Below are 22,343 nucleotides of genomic sequence, written 5' to 3' on the forward strand. Positions count from 1 at the left end.
AGCCAGCAATGCATTGACAGTGCAGAATATCGGGTTTTCCTAAGTTTCAACCCACATGGTGAGTCTGTTATAACATGCTGCCAAAGGTTTTCCAACAAAGGAGGAGGAGGATGCAAGAGTTCATGAAATTCCTTCTTTTCCTCTGGATTTTTGATGTTGCTGAGGACACTGCAGAATTCCAGGTCCAGCCCTTGTACAATAATGTGTGGAAAGATGGGATGTTATTGAAAGAAATGGAAAATTATCTATTTGTAAGTAACATTTGATTTATGACTGTAGTAAAGCAAGAATTGAGAATTTCCTGCGTTACCACTGAAGCAGCTGATCAGGTGGATTATCCAGCAACTTGTATTGAGTGTTTCATTTGTTTTGTCATAAGCTCTTTGTGTGCTGGTTGATAACTGAGAAGTCACCTCATCCTTTTTTTTTAGGTTCAATGCTTGACATCCTTTTAGGCCAGTACCTCAACATAGGCCAATACAGTTGTGCAGCCATTGACAATGTGGCACTGCGGGATTACCATTTGAAGGCTTTTACAGATGTGGTGAGTGTATATTTTCCACAACTAGTCCTCAATATATCCTTTTGGGATTTTATACCGTCACCCCTCCTGCAAAGCCATTGCTTATTTAAATACTTCTGTTAGTTCTTTTATAATTGTCAGGGCAGGGGATTTCAAGAAACAATTTCTGGTTCAAGCATCCCCTATCGGCAACAAGCTGTCTTCAAATACTCCTAGAACAGATACAACCCAAGTTAGGAGGAACAGAATAAAATTCCTCTGTTCTTTTCTCCATCGGTATGCTTCAACTCCTTTTCCAATACACCGTAAACTACTGATTCTGTCTTGGTTCCTAACAATTACACATTGTCATTTTGGGCTGGCTAAGGGACTTTGCTTATGCATACAAATTAATGAATGTTGTGCAGCACCAATAAAGACAAGGAGACAGGAATCACATTAGAATCATGTCGTGTTACCTGCTGATAATACATAGTTGTAATGGAGTAGTGAAGCAATTTCAGTTCCTCCCGTCTGACATTTCTCACTCTTTTTACTGGAAAAGTTCTTAAGAATTCTTGGGGTCTGAGGAGAATGAGGAAGCTATGATGTAGTGGAGCTTGTCACCCTGCAGTGAGGTTGCCAGTCCTTTGAATTAATGGGGACTCCTGTCTGTTTGCCTTGAACAGGCACTGGATGTGATTCTGACGGAAATGGGTGAACATATGGATGAGGACATGGCTGATCTTTTCCAGTATGAAAGACAAATGGAAGAAGCAGACTCTAATGTAGAGTAATGAAATTAGTGCCTTGGGCTGATGATGTTGTATTCATTCTAACTGTGGTTGCTTATATTCCAATTTGCTGTACCAAAAGAAGAGAAACGTGTTTACCATTGTATCATGTAACCTTAAACATATTAAGGAACTTTGTAAATTCTATTTCTTATTTTGAAATGACAATCTTACATGAACAGTAGCTATTAAGTTGGCCAGAGCACAGGAACACTGTCCTGCTCTTTGAACACTTTGGTTTGATCTAAAGTCCCTATATAAAAGATTGCCAATAAAGTGATAATCATTCCTTAAATGGACATTCATCTTTATTTATGGAAGAGTCATTTAACAAAGCATTTTCTCACTTCAGAAGTTTCTTGGGAAATTGTCTTGCACTGAAGGCCCTCACAATGAGGTATTCACAAGGATATAAATGTCTAGCACCATTCCTTCTCCACAGGCAGAAAATTTCCATTCCACCACAGTTATAGACTTTAAAAATGGCTGTCCTCATTGTTACGTTTAGTAATTGTGTCTTCTATTTTGAGAAATTTGATGCACAGTTTATTGATATTGTTAAATAATCATGTTTCAAATGTTTTTTTAAATGGAATAAGCAATAACTGATGCTCCAATTTAATGCAAGTCTGAAGTTCAATTTGTTCAAAAAGTTTATTTATTCAACAGCAGATACTCGGAAATGAGCAACTATGAAGGAAGACGTAACACTAACTTTTTTAATGGTGGGTGGGAGGAAATTGTGATGGTTTCTGAATTTTTGGTGGGTAATGGCCAATAACAAGGTGCCTATCACTAAGTTAAAAATAGTTGCTACAGGTGGATTTGGGAGTTAAGAAAATATAGTCATCTCGACCCAAACTACCCTATCTGTCACTTTAGGTAATGCCTTTGGTTCAGTGCTGACACTCTGAGTGAGCCAAAAGTATCATGGATTAAATTCTTGCTTCAGAAATTCAAGCACGAAATATAGGCTAACTGTAATTCATTAGTGATTATACAGTAAATAGAGGACCAATTTCCAGGCCTGATTTCAGTATATTAAAAATTATGTTCCACTTTGGTTTTATATAAACAATATTACACAAGAAATTTGCTAGAAAGGTGCTAGTAAGACAAGACTTCATTTATCCTGAGAGAGTAGATTAATTGTGGTTATCATTAGAGAAGGTGTTTGAAGAAATGAAGAAAAGAAAACTAATGCAGTGAAATATTATTGGTTTAAAGAGCCTGATAATATGGTTGAAGGAAATTTAATATTAATTTGAAGGAGCATAATTAGTCCACCCGGCCTATCAAGTCTGCTCCTGCATTCAATCATGGCTGATACTTTTTTCATCCCTATTTCCCATTTTCCTCATAAGGCTTAACCTCCTTCCCAGTCAAAAACTTATCAATCTCCACCTTAAATGCACCTAATGCCTTGACCTCCACAGCCCTCTGACGTAATGAATTCCACAGAGTCACCATTCTCTGGTTGAAGAAATTTCTCCTCATCTCAGTTTTAAAGAGATGTCCCTTTATTCTGAGGCTATACATTGGATCCTAGACTCTCCTACGAATGGAAACCTGAGTTTCCATGTCCACTTTCTCCAGGTCTTTCAGTATCTGATAGGTTTCAATTGATAAATCCTCTCATCCTTCTGAACTCCAAGTACAGGTCCAGAGACACCGAACATTCCCCATAGATTAAGCCTTTCAATTCTTGTGAGTCTGCTCTGGACTCCCTCCAGTGCCAGCACAACTTCCCTTTGATACAGGGCTCAAAGTTGCTCACAATGTGGCAAATGTAGTCTGACCATGCCTTATAAAACCTCAGCAGTATACCCTTGATTTTATGTTCTAGCCCTCTTGAAATGAATACTAATATTTCATTTGCCTTCTTTACTACTGAAAAACACCCACAAAATGCTGGAGGAACTCAGCATGCCAGGCTGCATCTATGGAGTGGAGTAAACTGTTGACATTTTGGGTCAGGACCCTTCATTAGGTCTAACTCAACCTGCAAGTTAACCTGAAGGAAATCCTCAACTGGGACTCCCAAGACCCCTTGCACTTCGCGTAATAAAATGATCGAATGAAACATGAAAAGGGAAATATACAAAGCGATCAATAGTGTTATTCCTAAACACTTTATTATTTTCCATAAGTATATTTGTTTCTTGTTATTTTAAAAGTTTAAAAAAATACAAGTCAAATGCGTTTATAAGTGTTATTAAGTGAAACTCCTATAATTTTTCAGTTGCTAAAAGGATACCATTTATCTGAGGCCTCGTGGGCACCACAGTTAACTTTTTTGTTACAGTAGCATAACAGCACGACACCAGTACAACTCAAGTGTGTTCCAGAGTGTGGAGTTCAATTCCAGTGCCGTCTGTAAGGAGTTTGTATGTGAATCACGTGAGTTTCCTCCCAACAGTCCCAAGATGTACTGGTTAGTAGGTTAGTTGGTCATTGTAACTTGTCCTGCAATTAGGCTAGTGTTAAATAGGTGGGTGGCTGAGCAGTGCAGTTGTTGGGCAGAAGGGCCTGTTCCATGCTGTATCTCTAAATAAATATAAAATAATTAGTGATCTCTAAACTTGGTTATATTTCACAACTATTCTGTAAGATATACATATTTGTCCAAATGCTGGATAAGGGAAGAATCACTACATTTGAATGACATCCACATTCAAAAAGCAAGTTTACCGTCTGAAAGGTTCCCAGTACCAGTGAAACTCCAGTACACATCACTGCATTTACTCCTTGGCTGACTTCCTCCTTACCCAGGAGAACTTGGACCATTCCATTCTTTGTGAATTGACATTACATGGCAGCAAGAAAGATCTTGTTTCAAAAGGGCCCAAAGAATTTCCATTTGGAGGAAGTGCTGAACCCTGAACATCCGCTCGGACTGTGGATTAAATTCCATCTTTGTAATTGGTGCACAGTTTGGAAGTTGTCCCAAAATGTTACTAAACATCAACTGAACATAGATTTACATTTTTATTTTAATTATTAGCCAAAACCAAAATTTAAGGGCTGAAAGTAACATATTGATATGTCCAGTCCAAGCATTGCACAACTTATCCTCAAAAGGTAGACAGCAATAGCTATCGCAACAATTAATCATTAAGATCATTATAGCATAGTTTAACGCTTCTGCAGTTTAAAGTTTTGAAATTCATATTTTTTCATATTTCTTTATGATGTGTGAGGAGCTAGTCATCTCCTCAAGTCTATGCCAGATCTCAGATCATTCCTGTCAGTTACAACCCTGACTATTTCCTTCTACTTATTTTTCCACCACCTCCCCTCTCCTCCAATGTCCCTCCACCCACTGAAATTAGGGACAGTATATACAGCTGCTAATTAAACTACCAGCATGGCTTTGGAATGTAGAAGGAAACTGGAGCATCCAGGAGAAACCCATGTGGTGGCAAGGAAAATAAGATCATAAGACATTGGAGCAGAATTAGGCCATTTGGTCCACCAAGTCTACTCTGCTATTTGATCAAGTCTGGTTTCAGAGTTCAAAGTTTAAAGTAAATTTATTGGCAAAGTATGTATATGTCACTATATAAAATCTTGAGATTAATTTTTTTGCAGGCAATGTCAGTAAGTACAAAAAAAACAGTAGTATCAATGAAAGACCACACCCAACAGGGCAGACAACAACCACAGTGAAAAAAACTGTGCAAGTACAAACAACGGAGGAAAAATAAATAAATAATCAATAAATATCGAGAACATGAGATGAAGAGCCCTTGAAAGTGAGTCCTTAGATTATGGGAACAGTTCAGTGATGGGGTGAGTAGGGGTGAGTAAAGTTGGGTAATGTTATCCCCTCTGGTTCAAGAGCCTAATAGCTGATGGGTAATAACTGTTCTTGAACCTGGTGGTACATGTCCTGAGGGTTATTATCCCTCTCAACCCCTTTGACGCCCTTGCTAATTGAGAACTTATCAACCTCCGTTTTAACTATAACCAATGACTTGGCATCCACAGCAGTCTGTGTCATTGAATTCCACAGACTTACCAGCTTTGGCTAAAGAAATTCTGTCATACCTTTACAAAATAATGCCCTTCTACTCTGAGGCTGTGCCTTCTGGCCCTAGACTCCCCCACTATTGGAAACATCTTCTTAATATCCACTCTGTCTAGGCCTTTCAATATTTGATAAGTTTCAGTGAGATTCTCCCCCATTCCCCCAGGCCCTGAGCCATCAAATGCTCCTCATACTTTAACCTTTTCAATCCCAGGATCATTCTTGTGAATGTCCTCTGGACTCTCTCCAATGCTAGCACATCCTTTCTTAGATAAGGGGCCCAAAACTGCTCACAATACTCTGAGTGTAGGCTGATCAATGCCTTATAAAGCCTCAGTATTACATCTTGCCTTTATATTTTAGTTATCTTGAAATGAATGTTAACATTGTATTTTTCCTTCCTTACCAGCAACTGAACCTGCAAGTTAACCTTCCGTGAAACTTGCATGAGGATTTCCAAGACCCTTTTCACCTCTGATTTCAGAACTTGCTCCTGGTTTAAAAAATAGTGTACCCCTTTATCCCTTCTACCAAAGTGCATGACCATTCACTTCCCTACACTATATTCCATCTGTCAACTTTTTACCTATTCTCCCAAATCTGTTCAGGTCCTTTTGCAGACTTCCTGCTTCCTCAACACTACTGCCTCTCCACCTGTCTTTGTATCGTCTGCAAACTTGACCACAAAGCCACCAACTTTCATTGAAATCATTGTTATACACTTAATGGCCACTTTATGAGGTACACCTGCTTGTTAATGCAAATATCTAATCAATAAATCACATGGCAGCAACTCGATGCATAAAAGCATGCGGACATGGTCTAGCAGTTCAGTTGTCATTCAGACCAAACATAAGAAGAAATGTGGTCTAAGTGATTTTGACTGTGGTGTCAGACAGGGTGTTTTGAGTATCTCAGAAACTGCTGATCTCTGGGATTTTCATGCACAACAGTCTCGAGAGTTTAAAGAGAATGGAGTGAAAATTTTAAGAAAAAACACATCCAGTGAGCAGTAGTGCTATGGGTGAAAATGCCTTGTTAATGAGAGAGGTCAGAGGAGAATGACGAGACTGATTCAAGCTGACAAGAAGGTGACAGTAACTCAAATAACCACGTGTTACAACAGTGGTATGCAGAAGAGCATCACTGAATGCACAACATGTCAAACCTTGAAGTGGATGGGCTACAACAGCAGAAGACCATGGATATACACTAAGGGGGTACCTAATAAAGTGGCACTGAGTGCATGATGTAAAAAGAAGTGGTTCTAACACCAACTCCTGCAGATTACCACTAGTCACTGGTAACCAACCAGAGAAAGCTCCTCTTATTCCCACTCTTTACCTCCTGCCAGTCAGCCAATCTTCAATCCATACTAGTATCTTTTCTGTAATACCATGGGTTCTTCTTGTGTTTAGCAGCACCATGTGCCATACTTTGTCAAAGGCCTTCTGAAAGTCTAGGTAAACAACACCCACTGACTTTGTTTATCCTGCCTGTTATTTCTTCAAAAAATTCCAACAGATTTGTCAGGCAAGATTTCTTCTTAAAGACTTAGGACTATTTTATGATGTGCCTCCAAGTGCTCCAAAACCTCATCCTTAATAATGGACTCTAACATCTTCCCAACCATTGAGGTCAGGTGAACTGGCCTATAATTTCCTGTCTTTTGCCTCCCTCCTTTCCTAAAGAGTGGAGTGACATTTGCAATTTTCCAGTCCTCCAGAACTATTCTGGAATCTAGTGATTCTTGAAAGATCATTACTGGTGCCTCTACAATCCCTTCAGCAACCTCTTTCAGAACCCAGGGTGTAGTCCATCTGGTCCAGGTGACTTATCTACCGTCAGTCTTTTCAGTTTCCCAAGCAACTTCTCCCTAGTAATAGCAACTGCACTCCCTTCTGCACCCCAACAGTTTTGAGTTTCTGGCATACTGCTAATATCTTCTGCAGTGAAGACTGGCACAAAATAGTTAAGTTTGTCTGCTATTTCTTTGCCCCACCCCCTCCCCATTGCTACCTCTCCAGCATAATTTTCCAGTGGTCTGAAATCCACTCTCATCTCTATTTCACTCTTTATATATCTAAAAATTCTTTTGGTATCCTCTTTTATGTTATTACTATCATTACCTTCATATTTCACCTTTTCTCGCATTGTTTATTTTAGTTGCCTTCTGTTTTTTAAAAACATCCTAGTCCTCTTAGCTTCCCACTAATTTTTGCTATATTATATGCCCTCTCTTTTGCTTTTATGCTGTTTTTGTCTCATACTCCCTTTAGAATGCTTCGTCCTAGGGATGAATCAGTCCTGCATCTTCTGAATTGCTCCCAGAAAACATGTAAACTCCACAGAGAGAGGACTGAAGAATGGGATGAAATCTGAATCCTACAGCACCATCTCTAACTACAAGACCATTATGTTGCCCATACAAATACAAAAGCTGTAACATTTTCATACTATTTTTATTTTGAGTAAATCATACGTCTCACAGAAAATCACACTTTTATTGTTAATTATTTCTGCTTGTGATCTCCAGGATTCTTTGAGTAAGGTCTTGATGTTTTTGTTTTATATATTCAGGTAGCTGCCCAAGATGAGAAGAAATCCATTCTCTGAAAAATAAAAGTCAAAATTATTATTGCAATATACATGGGACTGCAGGGATGTATCTGTTATATATGGTCTTGGGAATATTTTGTTGGGAACATAAGATGGAGTTTTACTGTAAATTTGTAACTTTTCCTGTAATTTCCTTGGATGTATTCAAAGGAACTGTGAAGAGGAAGTTCCCCTTTGTATAACCTATTAGTTACTTGCTCAGAGCAGAATTACAGCACCATAGAGTGACATATAAATTAAAAAATATCTTTATAGCATCCAAAGCTTCAGATGCAGCTTTTATATTAACCTAAATTAAAATCAAAATTTTGTTTTTATTTAATAAATATATTTGAATAACATAAAGGTTTGGTGATTACCTCCCACTTTGAACCACAGAACTGCTTGCCACATTGTCTAGAAGAGAGGATGCAGACTCTGCAATTCTTCTTGCAAAACTTAGAAGTTGATGAGGTTCAGCTGTGGCACTGACTTCTTCCACAGGGGCAGCTTCATATGCTGTAAAACAGAGTTAGGAAAATACAGAGATTAAAACAGTGTCCAACAAAGGTAATGTTTATGTATGTTAAAGTATGAAAGCATGCAAATTTAGTTAGGACACTCTATAAGAATTCTAACTCCATTCAATCAAAATTTTATCTCACCCAATGTATTAATTGTAATAAAGGGGCTGATTTTAACAAGAGTGGGAATTTAGATTGTGAGGGTATTGATCTGGTCCCAAAATACTATCATTTGGCTGTGACTCAAATCAAGCCCCAATTTAGAGTAGAAACCTTGTCTACTTCAGAGTATATGAAGATATTAGTTTGGGCTAGAGCAAGCAATTTCTTACTGGTAAATAACATTTAACTAATTTAAACCCCAATACATATTATATTTTCTATTGATAATGTTGTTAATGGAAATTAAGGATATCTGATAGAAGCGCAAACTAACTTCAGCTTTAACTGCTCCAAGAAGTTTGATGGGGCAATATTGAGGAAGTCTTACAACTAAACTGAGCTATGTAGAACTGATAGTACTTAAGGCTGATTTGGGTGGAAAAGGTGACATTGTTTCTTTCCCCGGTGTTTAGGGCAGTTCCATTTGAGACAAAGTGACTTCCTGAGAAAATAGTTTCATTTGTTACCATATTCTCAGTTAGGAATATAAAGAGTCATTCACGTACCAGCCAGTGTTGCAACTAGAAGAACCAGAACTGTGACTTGAATCTTCATTTTGATTTTTCTTTCCTTTCTGTCCTTTGGAGTGAATTAGAGAATTTGCAGTTATTAACAGTATGCAGTTGAGCTTCTGGGTAACCTCTCGTGGGCTATTTAATTTTGGACTCATTGACTAGTTAGTGTTTACATTCTATTCCATTCTCTCATTTTCTTCACCTTCAAAGTAAAATATCAAACCTCCTCCCCCGTGCACAAAAACATTGCACAAACAGCAACAATAAAAAATGAGTGAAAAACACAGAACATAAAACACAAAATCAAAAGGTATAGTTCAGTATTGTTCAGCTCAGTGTTCATTATCTGCAGTCTGCCCTGATTCAAAAATCTCCCAAAAGTAGTAACAAAAAAGAGCAACCATAGTTAGAACTAGAGCTAGAACTAGAACACATCATAAAAAATGAATTAGATATTAGGATGATAGGAAACAACCCTGAAATTGTCCTTACTGCTTTTTTTCTAGAAAAAAAATTAAATTTTCAGTTGTGCAACATTGAAAATAAGATATATATTTGAATTGCTAGGCAGTGGTCTCTTCTGAATATGTGAGAGCAAAAGAAGAATGGGTAGCACTTCCCGGCTTTTTAATTCTCCTTCTCATTTCAATCTCACCTGTATTGTTCCAGGGTGGTTCAAGCTAAACTCAAGGAACACCACCACCACTTCTAATTAGAGCCTTCTGAATTTAACACTGATTTTTTTTTAAAAATCCAGATAATGAATATTTCCATGATTTTATTCCGTATTTCTAGTGCCCATTCCACATTTGTTTGGTAACTTTGAATAATTATTCTGCTTTTACATATCTTTTAGACTTTTGTTAGCTTACTCTATTACCTCTTTAATACAAAATACTCTGCAGATGCTGGGGTCAAAGCAATACTCATAACATGCTCCCGGTGCGGCCTCCTCTGCATCGGTGAAACCCAACGCAGATTGAGGGACCGCTTCGTCGAGCACCTCCGTTCCGTCCGCCAAAACAGACAGGATCTCCTGGTTGCCACCCACTTCAACTCTGCTTCACATTCCCATTCGGATATGTCCACACATGGCCTCCTCTACTGCCAAGATGAGGCTAAACTCAGGTTGGAGGAGCAACACCTCATATACCGTCTAGGTAGTCTCCAGCCCCTTGGTATGAACATTGAATTCTCCAACTTCTGGTAATTCCCTCCCCCTCCTGTCCCCCATCCCAGTTTCACTCTGACCCTCCCCCAGCTGCCAACTACCTCCCTCATGGTTCCACCTCCTTCTACTACCCATTGTGCTTTCCCCTATTCCTTCTTTACCTTTCCTGCCTATCCCCTCCCTGCTTCCCTTCCCCCACCCCTTTATCTTTCTCCTTACTGGTTTTCACCTGGAACCTACCAGCCTTCTCCTTCCCACCCTCCCCCCACCTTCTTTATAGGTCCTCTGCCCCTTCCCCCTACAGTCCTGACGAAGAGTTCCAGCCCGAAACGTTGACTGATCGTTTCCACGGATGCTGCCCGACCTGCTGAGTTCCTCCAGCGTGTTGTGAGTGTTTCTATTACCTCTTTTGTGTTTGTAACCTCTCCTGCTTTCTACCTTGGCAGAGACATTAGCTTTTTTCCTCTCTTCCATTTCTTCTTTCTCTGCATCGTAAAGTGGTTTATTGCTATTATTCCTAGTTCCACTGAAAGGTCTTTGATCTTATACAGTATGTTAACTCTGTTCCTCTTTCCATGGATGCTGCCTGAGCTGGTGTTTTGAGCACATTTTGATTTTACAACATCCAAAAATCTCATAGCATTTATGTGCCTTGACAATGTCAAGCATTTAAAATATGTTTTTCCTGAATAAAAACCAAGTGAATGGGAATTGTATTCCCAAAACTATTATCACATATTCCAGGCTGGCAGATATCCATACTTCTATTGCAGCAAAAAGTGCAATTGTCTTGTCCAAGTTTCATCAGGAGCAACTTGAGTTGACTTTTCTTTTGTAGGATGTCTTTGCTGAAGTCTACCACCTACTGGACATTTTTGCAACAGCCAATAGTTTGCTATGCACTGAGGCAAATGCAAGATACTACCCCAGCTCCCAGTGAGAGAATTTCCTTTATTTCAATCTCCTTCACAGGTACAATAGTATAATTTAAGAAGCACTTGGATAGGTACATGGAGGGGAGAGGCCTGGAGGGATATAGGCTGAACACAGGAAATTGGGGCAACACACGCAAAATGCTGGTGGAACTCAGCAGGCCAGGCAGCATCTATGGAAAAGAGTACAGTTGATGTTTCGGGATGGACCCCTTCGACAACCCTTCTCTTGTTTGTGATAGGAAATTGGGACTAGCTGGGTGGGCATCATGTGGGCAACATGGACTTGTTGGGCCAGAGGGCTGGTATCTGTGCTGTATTTCTCTGTGACTCTGTAGGCAGTTACTCAGGGTTGAGAAAAACTCATGAGGCACACAGGTTTCCAAGGATTGTAGGCAACCCCACATTGTGGGTTGTCAGTATATACATTCTGTTTTGACTGCAAGTCCCCTGAGTACACAATCAACTCTCTCCCTCCTCTCTACTCCCTCACCAAGACCTTTAATAAAACATTAGCTAATTTTGGTAGTACTAGTCTGATTAGCAAAAAAAAACTTTCTTTGCAGGTTTTAGCCACAATGCATTACTGTTGCAAGAAGGCAGGTGACATACCTGCTGTGGTAGTTGAAGAAGGGTCTCAGACCGAAGCGGCGACTGTTTATTTATTTTCATAGATTCTGCCCGACCTGCTGAGTTCCTCCAGCATTTGTATGTGTTGCTTTCCTCCTCTTTCTCTGTGTTTCTATCTACTCCCACTTGCACTTTGTAAGTACAGTAGCACAATTCTATGATGAAAAGCTAAATCTGAAGGAAGGAGCTTGCCATTGCCTTGGCTAGATTGCAATAAGTAAACAGTGATTGAAGTTTCTGTTGCTTATCATGTGACAGTGTTTACTTTGAATTACTGCAGGGTTGTCTTGATCTCCCCATGTCTAAACCACTACCATGTGTAAGTAACATAAAAAGTATAGATGCTGGAAATCTGAAATAATATGCTTTTATACAGCCTTTTTCTGTCAAGTCCCTTGGATAGTCCCATGCTTGTGAAGGGGCTATATATGTGGAACATCTTGCTTTTATGTGGTCAGTGGATATTCTTACTCAATGACCATGCTGTGGGGAAAAAAATCAGAAGCGGGAATTCTGGCTGATTGCTCGCTTCCACAAGCTGGCCTGAGGTCAGTTACAGTGTCAGCACTGGCTAATCAGCTAGGATCAGCTCATTGAAATTTCCTCAGAAAATACTAGAATTGTTTCTCTAAAGCAGGGTTTCCCAACCCTTTTTATGCCATGGACCCCTACCATTAACCGAAAGGTCCATGGACCCCAGGTTGGGAACTCCTGGTCTAGAATGCTGGGGTTTAGTTGTGATTAGATTTAATTTAATTCAAACAAAAGTAGTAAATTTCATTGACTGTAAAATAATTATAAAGTTACAACAGGGAAGTGGGACCCGAGAGCTAGAGACAGCATGCATCCAACCATTACAGTCAAAATAGTTAAAGAGAGCAAGATGGTAAATTAATATGTAGGTAAATGTTTGCCATGGCATAATTTATTATACTTTTGCCTTGAGTCAGAGATTGCCCACAGAAGTTTAGGCTGATTGTCGAACTGGTATACTGAGGGATTGCTGCACAGCTGTATTGTAAGAATTTAAAATGAGAAGCCCTTTTTCCTCAGTAAAAGATCCATGGAACTACTTTAGAAAATGTGCAGGCCTGTTATCACTAGAGATTTGATCAACATCACTAAATCTGATTGCATAACTATCATGCCACAAATCGTAATGCCATACTGAAGAGGACTATTGTGATTCCTACAACAGGAACCATACATTTCAAGTACTTTATTGGCAGCATCCATCACTAAGGACCCTCACCATCTGGATCATGCTCTCTTCTCATTATGACCAACCAAGGGGAGGTACAGGAGCTTGAAGACACACACTCAATGATTCACAAACAGCGTCTCCCCCTCCACCATGAGATTCTTGAATGATCCATAAATCCATGACACTACCTCATTACTCCTTTTTTTGCACTATTGATTTATCTTGTAATTTTATATCTTTGCACTACTGCTGTCACAAAACAATAATTTTTAAGTCTTATAATTCAGTGATAATAAATCTGATTCTATTAGCAGAAGAGCAATGCTTAAAATTTGTCTCCTGTGAAATTTTCGACTAAGTTATTGTGAATAATGACCAAGAAAAGAATCAGCTTTTACTAATGCTGAAAGCTCAAAAGGAATGCTTATTAAAGGGCCAATCGCTGTAAACCTGCTGTATAATATTATGCACACTGCTCACATTGAAGATTGACTCTGCCATATTCCTTCAAACATTTTGCTGCAACCAAAACTGACTTAAATGGTCAAGGTATGACACTGCTTTTCAGAGGGAAATTATTTGCTTCAGGACTAAATCCAGTGTTCGCAGCCTGAGTTTCTGTGGCCAAAACCCTCAGCACCAGCTCCTTCTCGAGCTTTTCAAAATCCTTGACCAGTAAACCTATTCACAATAGTCAGAAATCTCTGGTGAGTCTCTAGTAGCTACAGGATTGCTGTTGAATGTTGTGTGCTCTTGGGCTGGCCAATAAGCTCTCAACTGCATGTCTTAAATGCAGGCATCATCAAGAAGTTCGCTAAACATTGGGGCAATATATGAGAGAGTTGAAGAACACTTCTTCAACTGGTGTTAGCAAATATCACCTTTTAGGAGCTATCGAAAATAGTTTTGAGGAGCCAATTTTTAAAACCCAGAGGATAGTGTAGACTTTCTATCTGAACATGTCTCCCTGTTCTCTCTGCTGCTCTCACTCCCCTCTTCCTTTTAATATATATTCCTAAATGCACCTAAGTTTCCAATTATAAAGAATAGCCAGAAACAATTCCTGTAATTTACACTTTTCTTCTCTATTTTTAAGTGAACATTTGGAATAAAAATGTTGAGCCATGCCTTGTGGTTCAAATAAAAATTGTCAGCTTGGCCCATAAAGGAGAAAGAGATAGCTCTTACCTGAAACTGTGTGAGGTTCAGCTTCTGTGAAGCAAGTTGTCGAGTATATATGTATTTATACATAGCTTGATAAGGATGCTCGGGTTAAGATAAGTTTTGTTGACTAATGATCAATAGACGCTTGCTCTTGTGTCATGAGTTTGTCAACAGTAGCACTTAGGCCAAGAATTTTGAAAGTCCTCTAGCATTTCTGCTGATCTGACATGCTGGGTGCCTTGACTTTTGAATCAATACATGCCCAGATTACTGCTGTCATGATGGATACAAGGTTGTGTTGAATTGCCCTGATTGCATAACCTTGATACCTTCTTTTTTGTATCGATATTTCAAAACAAATAGAGCAATCAGAGATATTCTAGAAATTAAAAAGCAGCCATTTGAGAATGAAAAAAGGAAACACTTTTTCACAGAAAGGACAATAGACATTCAAAATGGTCTCTTGATAACCAGGGACCAATCCAGGTTTTCAAGGCTTTGATTCGTACATATTTGATTTAGAATTTTATCAATGATTTGTGGAACAAAGAAAATCTTCTTCATTTCTTAATTTTTACAAAGCAGCATCACTAGCAAGGCCACTGTTTATTGCCCATCCCTAATGGTTCTTGAGAAAATGGTGGCAAGCTGCCATTTACTGGGTGAAGGAATGTTCAGAATGCTGGATAGACATTCCCAAGCATTTAAATGGAGTGACCATGGAAGAACAATGTAGTCAGTCCCAAGGTCACTGTGACAAATGGTGCAACAACCCTCCTCTATTGTGCATTTGGCTAATATTCATTCAGGTCTCAACCAACCCATTTTAAGGTTAGTTGTTATGCTTTATACCTAACACTGATTGGCCTGGTGGAGTTCACTTCCTCTCCAAAACTGTATGGTAAATGACTTGCTTAGAGCTTATCTGCCCTCTGACATGTCTTCCACATATCTTCTTCCCCCAGCCTATCCCAGGTCCACACACCAGTTTACTAGCCAACAACCCAACCAGGATGTATAGGTTTCCATGATAGCAGAGGGCCATCAAGAGAGGCCTGATCTGACAATAAGGGTACCAAGAACCCAATCAGAATTACTGCACGAATATGCAATATAAATTCTGTCTTGTTTCAGTTCCTGAGTGGCCCTAAAGGACTGCAACCTGCCTAAGGAAATGAGTAAAAACATTCTCAGGGTTTGATTTCTGTTCAACCAGAACCATTACAGTTAGTTCCTTTGCTTCTTTCCATTCACTCTGCAATTTAAAACTAATTTTCCTTCCCAATACCGATGAGGAGCCTTCAACCTAAACATTAGTCCTGTTTCTATTTCTACAAGTGCTGCCTGAGATACTAAATGTTATTAGCATGTCCATTTTAATTTAAAGTTATTGAATTGGTGTATGTTCCTTTGTTTAATCCAGTAGATGCCTTATTATAATTCCAAATGTGATATGGTATCTTTTTTATTTTATGGTCACCATTCTTAACTTTAACACTAAAACACCAGTGTCCTATGCTGAAGAGACCTACTGAAGATGAGTATTGAGCTTTTAAATTGAGGGATAAATATAGAAGTAACAAAGTTAGCTAGAGCACAGATTTAAGATAATTGAAAATAGCAAATGGGAATAAAGATTTTTGTACTCAACCAGTTATTATTCAAAATGCACTGCATGACGTGGTATTTTTTAGTTGGATCATGTTGTACTACACTAAAAAACTCTCTTGCCAGAAGTTAATTTGCTGTGTCCTGTTTTTTTCAGTAGTCCATTATTGAAAATTATCCACAAATTATGTTTTAACAAATTCTGGTCAATTATACCAACAGGCTATTACTTCGAGTAGATTTTAACTTCGAAACAATATTCACTTCAGGAGGCATCCTCCTCCTTAAAACACTCCTGTTGGAGTCTTGCAGGACATCTTGGTCCTCTTTGTTCTAGGGGCAATTATTAAATGGGAATGCCTGAAACATATAGTCTCGAAATCATAACATCATGTTGGATGAGCAGCAAGATACATAAAATATTAAAAACACAAGAAAATCTGCAGGTGCTGGAAATCCAAAGCAACGTACACAAAACACTGGAGGAACTCAGCAGACCAAGCAGCATCTATGGAAAAGAGTAAAGAGTGAAGGTTTCGGGCCAAGACCCTTCTTCAGGACTGAGAGGGAGTGGGGGAGATGCCTGAATATAAAGATGGGGGGAGGGGAAAGAGGCTAGTTGGAAGGTGATAGGTGAAGCCAGGTGGATGGGAAAGATCAAGGGGTAGAAAGGAAGGAATCTAATAGGAGAGAAGAATGGGCAATAGGAGAAAGGGAAGGAGGACAGATCTGGCCACTGGGAAGTTCCGCTTGTGGCACATGGTGCGGAGGTGCTTGAGAAGCGATCCCCCAACTTACCTGTATCCCAGCAACTCCCAACATGCCTCCACCCAATTCCAACCAATGACCCCAACCCCTTAACTGTGCTCCCTAGTCTGTCATCTCCAATGAACTTTGCTGCCTCTACTCCTCCCCAGCTCTCATCCTGATTTTACTCTCACTCCTTCAGTCTTAATCCTCTACCCTTCTGCTCTCCAGCCTCATCCTGAAGCTGTCCGTTAAAGAGCAACCTGAACCCTTCAGTGGATAAACTTCCTGAATATCACCCAAGCCTTCGGGTAAGTACCATAAATTTATCACTGAATATACTCCTTGAAGTTAGCCCGCACCCATCTTTGGGTAAAACACTGAAACTATCCTGAATAAATATGCAGAACACCAACTGTCTGAACCGATCCCTGGGCAAACATTCTGAACTCATTGCTGGGTAGACATTTGGACCCCACTATTGTACGAACACCCTGAATGTTCATAGTAACCCAAACCCATGAATAGATAAACACATTGAACCCATCACCTGGCAACTACCTAAATCTATCAAACGATTTAAAACCATGTCAGCGTAACTGTGCTAAACCCATAACTGGATATACAGCTTGAATCCAACCCTGCATTTAAACCTGAACCTCGGAGAAACAACGTGAACCAATGGTTAGATACCCTAAAAAACCATCTCTGGGTGTGATACCAGAGCGCCTCTCTATCTAAACATCCTGATCCCACCAAGAGATAAGCTCCCCAAACCCACTAGTAAGCAAACACACTGAATCATTCTTGGCTGAGTAACTGTACTCAGTCCTGGGTAATTCCTCTGTAGCCATCCCTGGATAAGCACATTAAACCATGAAAAACTCTGAGGACATCCCTTAATAAATTTCCTGAAGCAATTAGTGAGTAGCTGGTCTAAACCCATTACTAGGGAGTGGCTCTGAACACATTCTTGGATAGATACTCAGAACCACCATGGGTAAATACAGTATTCTTGACTAATTCCTTGGAAAAACTTCTTCCAGCACCGGAGAACTACCTTGAAACCAGCACTTGAAAAAAGCCTCAAACCCATCTCTGAATCTTCACCTTGAACCCAGCACAGAATAAACATTTTGAACCATCCCTAGTTGTACAATCTGAACTCGGAGGGCGGTGAGAGTGTGGAACGGGCTGCCAGTGGAACTAGTAGATTTCATATTAAATAAATATTTCCCAGCTGTGGAAAAGCTCATAGAAACTAAGGAATTAAGGGGAATGAATAGTGATGTCTTGGAGTGTATCCACTTTGTAAAAGTGGTGCTGCCCATCCATAAGGTGTGATTATCAACAGCATAGGAAACATAGTTTACACAACAGAATATATATAACCTCATGGTCTGGCATTCTCTTGCTCTACTTTTACTGTCAAGTCGGATAAAAAAAATCACAAACATAAACATAAAACTACTATCTGGTAGGCAGCCGTCAGTCCCAGGAGATGATGGGTTTGTGCCTCTGGTAGACTGTATCCTCTCCAGGGCGCAAGCCTGGGCAGGAAGATTTGAAGAACTGGCTGTTGCCCATGCAGTGGGTTCCCCCTCTCCACGTCACTGATGTAGTCCAAGGGAAGGGCAAGCACCAATACAGCTTGGCACCAGTGTCGTCACAGGTTGCCAGAGTGAAGTTGTAAACAACATCAAACTGCCTAAGGGACCCCGGCTCCGGATTTCTTCCTTGGGGTTTACTCCCGAAGCTATTCCCATGGGTGGATCTGGCCGCAAGGCAATGGAAGTTTAAAATCAGAGTTTTCCTTCTCCCAGGTGTGCTGCTGTCCAAGGCTGACGAGCCCCACCTGCCCAAAGCAACTAGTTTTGAGGGGTCAGTGGTCCACCTTTACCCCTTCTCTTGTCAGTAGAAACAGTTTTGCCGGGCCTAGTAGCTAAGCCACATGTGAAGGCCAAGAGATGGACTTGGTTGTCAGAGGCTGTTAAGAGTCGCATGCCATTTGGAGCACTTCATAGGTAGTGAGAGCTTATCCTCACTACCATCCCTGGCTATGACAACCTTAGGAACCTGAAACTACTATAATTTACAAAATAAATAAAGAGTAATGCAGTAGTGTTTATGAGTTCATAAACTGTTCATAACTCTGATGTGAAAGGGAAGAAGCTGTTTGTGAATCATTGAGTATGTGTCTTCATGCTCCTGTACCTCCTCCCTGATGCTAGTAACGAGAAGAGGGCAAGGGGGTGGTGTTTCATTTTTGGGATAAAGGAACAATCTTCGTTCAGTGAAGACTGTGTTAGGACAGGACAAGACAGCAATAAGCATGCAATAAATGGTGAGGTGCTAGCCTGATGGAGCTGCAACACAGCATACTGAAGAGTAAAAACATGTGATAGGCAGAGCTAAATGATCTCGCAACCATGGGATCAGATCAGAGCTCTGTAATAGTACCACACTAAGTTGTGAATTCTGGTGGACAGTCAAACAGCTAATGGGAGGAGGATTCTACAAGAATATCCTCATTCTTAAGAAAGCAGAGTTTACCATGTGAATGCTAAAGCAAATCCTGAAATATTTACAACCATTCTCAGCAAGAAATGTCATAAAGGTCATAATTTCCTCCTGGCACCCCACCAGCATAGAAGCAGGTCTTCAGTCACCTCAGTACATTTCACATAATAAGAGCAGTGCATACTGCAAAGACTATGGAACTGGGTAATATTCCATCCATACTACTAAAGATCTGCAGTCTAGAAATAGCTGTACTTCTAACCAAACAGACTGCACACTGGCAATTACTCAATAATGTGAAAAATTAACTAGGTATTGATAGACACAAGAAATCCTGCAGATGCTGGAAATCTAGAGCAATACACACAATGTGCTGGAGGAGCTCAGCAGGTCAGGAAACATCTATGGATGGGAATAAACAGTCGATATTTCAGGCCGAGACCCTTCATCTGGACTGGGGATGAGGAAATGGTCCCGGGTTCAGATCCAGCCGGCTCCTTGCACACTTTCCATCCGTGCTGGGTTGAGTGTCGAGCTAGCAACTTGGTCTCATAAAATAGACAAATGGCAAGGTTGCCACCTGGTGTGCCAAACAAGGCATGGGGGGAGGAATTTTACTTTTCATAGGGTGATGGTTGTGATTGTTGGAGGTCTATCATCTTCAAAGCACAAGTCAGGAGTGTGAAGGACCTCCACCTTACTCTCAGTGAGTTTGGTTAAGATTACCCCAGTATGTGCTGGTGGCTACTTGAGAGTGATACGATATTTCATAACGGAGACTTACTCCTCATCTGCTGTCCACCCACACACACCACTACTTATTCTAGCTTGTGATCAGGCCTGGGATTTTCCTGGTCACGCTGACTGAATTGCAAATACCAGGATCTCAGAATGGAAAGGAAGGAAGGGGAGTTTGAATCTCAGCTTTGGTGGGGGGGGGGGGTGACAATATTAGAGCAACCTAAAGCAAACTGGAAATATTTATTTTAAGATAAACCAAATTACTTCCCATGGGTCTCAAGCCCTGAATTCACCACTCACAGTGACAGCATCCCTCAAAGACCACAGATCAAAGTCAAGGCCCTAGTTAGTAACATTTCAACTGATTTCAAACATTCGTTCATCTGGGGACCAAGGCTCCCCCAGCTCAGGGAACTAAATAAACCCAAAAAGCTTACAATCGTCAAACTTCACCAACTGAGACTTGGTGGGACTAAGAAACGGAAAGGTCGGGATGGGATAAGGTAATCCTATAAAGCCCAATACGGCCCTCTCTAACACTGTGGTTTGCAGATTGAGGGAAGTCAGCTGGAGAAGGCTATTGTTGAGACCCTCATAATCTGGACCCCAGAAAGAACAGTGGGAAATCCCCATCATTCTGAACAGAGGTCAGTACATCACTGAATCATCAAGTGATGGGTTCGCTTTAGGCTTCTGATGAACTTTGTCTTTTAAAATTTTTGCACAAAACATTACACTTATCCTTGGACTTTATACAGATAATAAATTAGCACCAGGATCATCAGTTTAAAGGTAAGGGCTGCTACCTGAGGTCATGAAAGTTTGCACAGTACTTGAACAATATTTACTCTAGGTTACAATTTTACCGACCTCTCTGATTTCAGTACAAGATATCCACCAGTTTAGGAAAGAGTTATGTTATCTTTTTAAGAATTTGTTCTTTGTATAATTAACTAAAGAAAATTTAGATTTAATGCCATCCAAGCAATTCTTTGCCAGTAAGAGCTTTTGGTGAGTGAGGCAAGGTAATTGTGGATGTAAAGACTGATGTATTGGAGTGATATATGAAGTGACCAAATGACACCAAGATCAGGAACAGTCCTGAAGTTCTATTATTTAAAAATATAAGAAACTCTTGACTTTAATAACTCTTATGTCATATTGAAATGACTTCAAATGATCGCCTTTGTTGAAAGAAACCCATCCTTGTAAAATTAATTCTGCATTTGGCAAAGAAATGTGGTTTTACAAGATGATCCACAATATACGAGTTCACAGTCATCCAAGAATGAGGGTCTGTATGACCTTGCACATCATCTACTCCCCGCCTAATACCTCAGTTGTTTGAGTTAGGCAGAGTTTGGAGTACTCTTCTGAAAACCTATTGGGTTTACTAATGTTCTTTTGAGGAGGGAATTTACCATCCTTGCCTGGCATGGCAATGTGATTGACCCTCAAAAAGCTCAGTACACAATTCCATTCAGAGACAATGAGGGAAAAGTAATAAAAATCTAATATGGGTTGTAACATGTTAGTGTGACAAAAATCGTGGAGTTGGTTATTACCCATGTCATTGACATCGAGGAAGTCATGTACAGTAAATAACGATGACCGAAAATGATTGCATTGGCAATTGCAATGAATTTGAGGGTTGGGCATTTTCAAGGATATTCACATAATTTTTAACTAATTATATCGGAAATATTCCAAAGGAATGGGTGGCCAATCAAAGAGCTTCAAACAAGTCATGGTGGATGTAATTCAATCAGTTTATGGTGTTTCCCAATAGATCAGTGTTTGATGGGAGTATTTGGTAATGTTTCATGTCTCATAACTGTGATGTTTTTGGAAATTTAGCAGAATGTGAAAGAGCCAGGGATGAAGTACAAACAGGAAATGCATTTGGAAAGTAAGGGAAAGAAATGAACTGACAAAAGAGAATAAGCTGGGAGAAAAAGAAGAGGGAATGAGCTGGAATATTAAGAATACAGAATATGATTTGGATATCATTGGGGGGGTTGACTTACTTGGGACAAGCTGCGGCAGCCGGATCTCTGGCACTGAGTCTGCCGTGCAGAAGGGAGGGTGGAAGAAGAGGAGAGCGGTAGTGATAGGGGACTCGATAGTTAGAGGTACAGATAGGAGGTTCTGTGGTCGTGACAGAGAATCCAGGATGGTTTGTTGCCTCCCAGGTGCCAGGGTCAGGGACGTCTCTGATCGCGTGCACAGCATTCTGAAGTGGGAGGGTGATCAGCCAGATGTCATGGTACACATCGGTACCATTGACGCAGGAAGAAAGAGTGAGGAGGTCCTGAAGAGTGAGTGTAGAGAGCTTGGTAGGAAGTTAAAAAGCAGGACCTCGAGGGTGGTAATCTCAGGATTGCTACCTGTGCCACGTGCCAGTGAGAGTAAGAATAGGATGCTCGGGCGGATGAACAAGTGGCTGAGGAACTGGTGTAGGGGCAGGGTTTCAGATTTCAGGATCATTGGGGCCTCTTCTG

The 22,343-nt window shown here is 40.2% G+C and overlaps 2 protein-coding genes and 1 long non-coding RNA gene across 4 annotated transcripts in view; 2 read left to right on the forward strand and 1 right to left on the reverse strand.

The window, feature by feature from the left end:
* The window catches only part of LOC140185459 (uncharacterized), a 32,747-nt gene extending 31,170 nt beyond the window's left edge, over positions 1-1,577 (forward strand). Inside the window, exons 11-12 of the mRNA XM_072238797.1 lie at positions 432-544; positions 1,192-1,577. Of these exons, the coding sequence (XP_072094898.1) occupies positions 432-544; positions 1,192-1,299 (221 nt within the window). The 3' untranslated portion in view covers positions 1,300-1,577. The remainder of the gene's footprint in view (positions 1-431; positions 545-1,191) is intronic.
* A 6,192-nt stretch (positions 1,578-7,769) lies between these two features.
* LOC140185068 (uncharacterized) lies at positions 7,770-14,310 on the reverse strand. Of its 2 annotated transcripts, none has more exons than XR_011882486.1 (4): positions 14,251-14,310; positions 9,117-9,189; positions 8,305-8,443; positions 7,770-7,938 (listed from the first exon to the last, which is right to left on the reverse strand). It is a non-coding gene; the product is annotated as an uncharacterized lncRNA (long non-coding RNA). The 2 variants fall into 2 exon arrangements; XR_011882487.1 differs by having other exon boundaries at positions 9,117-9,184; positions 14,251-14,273.
* The window catches only part of LOC140185067 (uncharacterized), a 33,165-nt gene continuing 21,420 nt past the window's right edge, over positions 10,599-22,343 (forward strand). The window contains exons 1-2 of the mRNA XM_072238306.1: positions 10,599-10,683; positions 16,813-16,892. The gene's annotated coding sequence lies outside the window, so the exon portion shown is untranslated. The remainder of the gene's footprint in view (positions 10,684-16,812; positions 16,893-22,343) is intronic.

Source organism: Mobula birostris, chromosome 20 (assembly GCF_030028105.1).
Source record: "Mobula birostris isolate sMobBir1 chromosome 20, sMobBir1.hap1, whole genome shotgun sequence".
NCBI lineage: Eukaryota > Metazoa > Chordata > Chondrichthyes > Myliobatiformes > Myliobatidae > Mobula > Mobula birostris.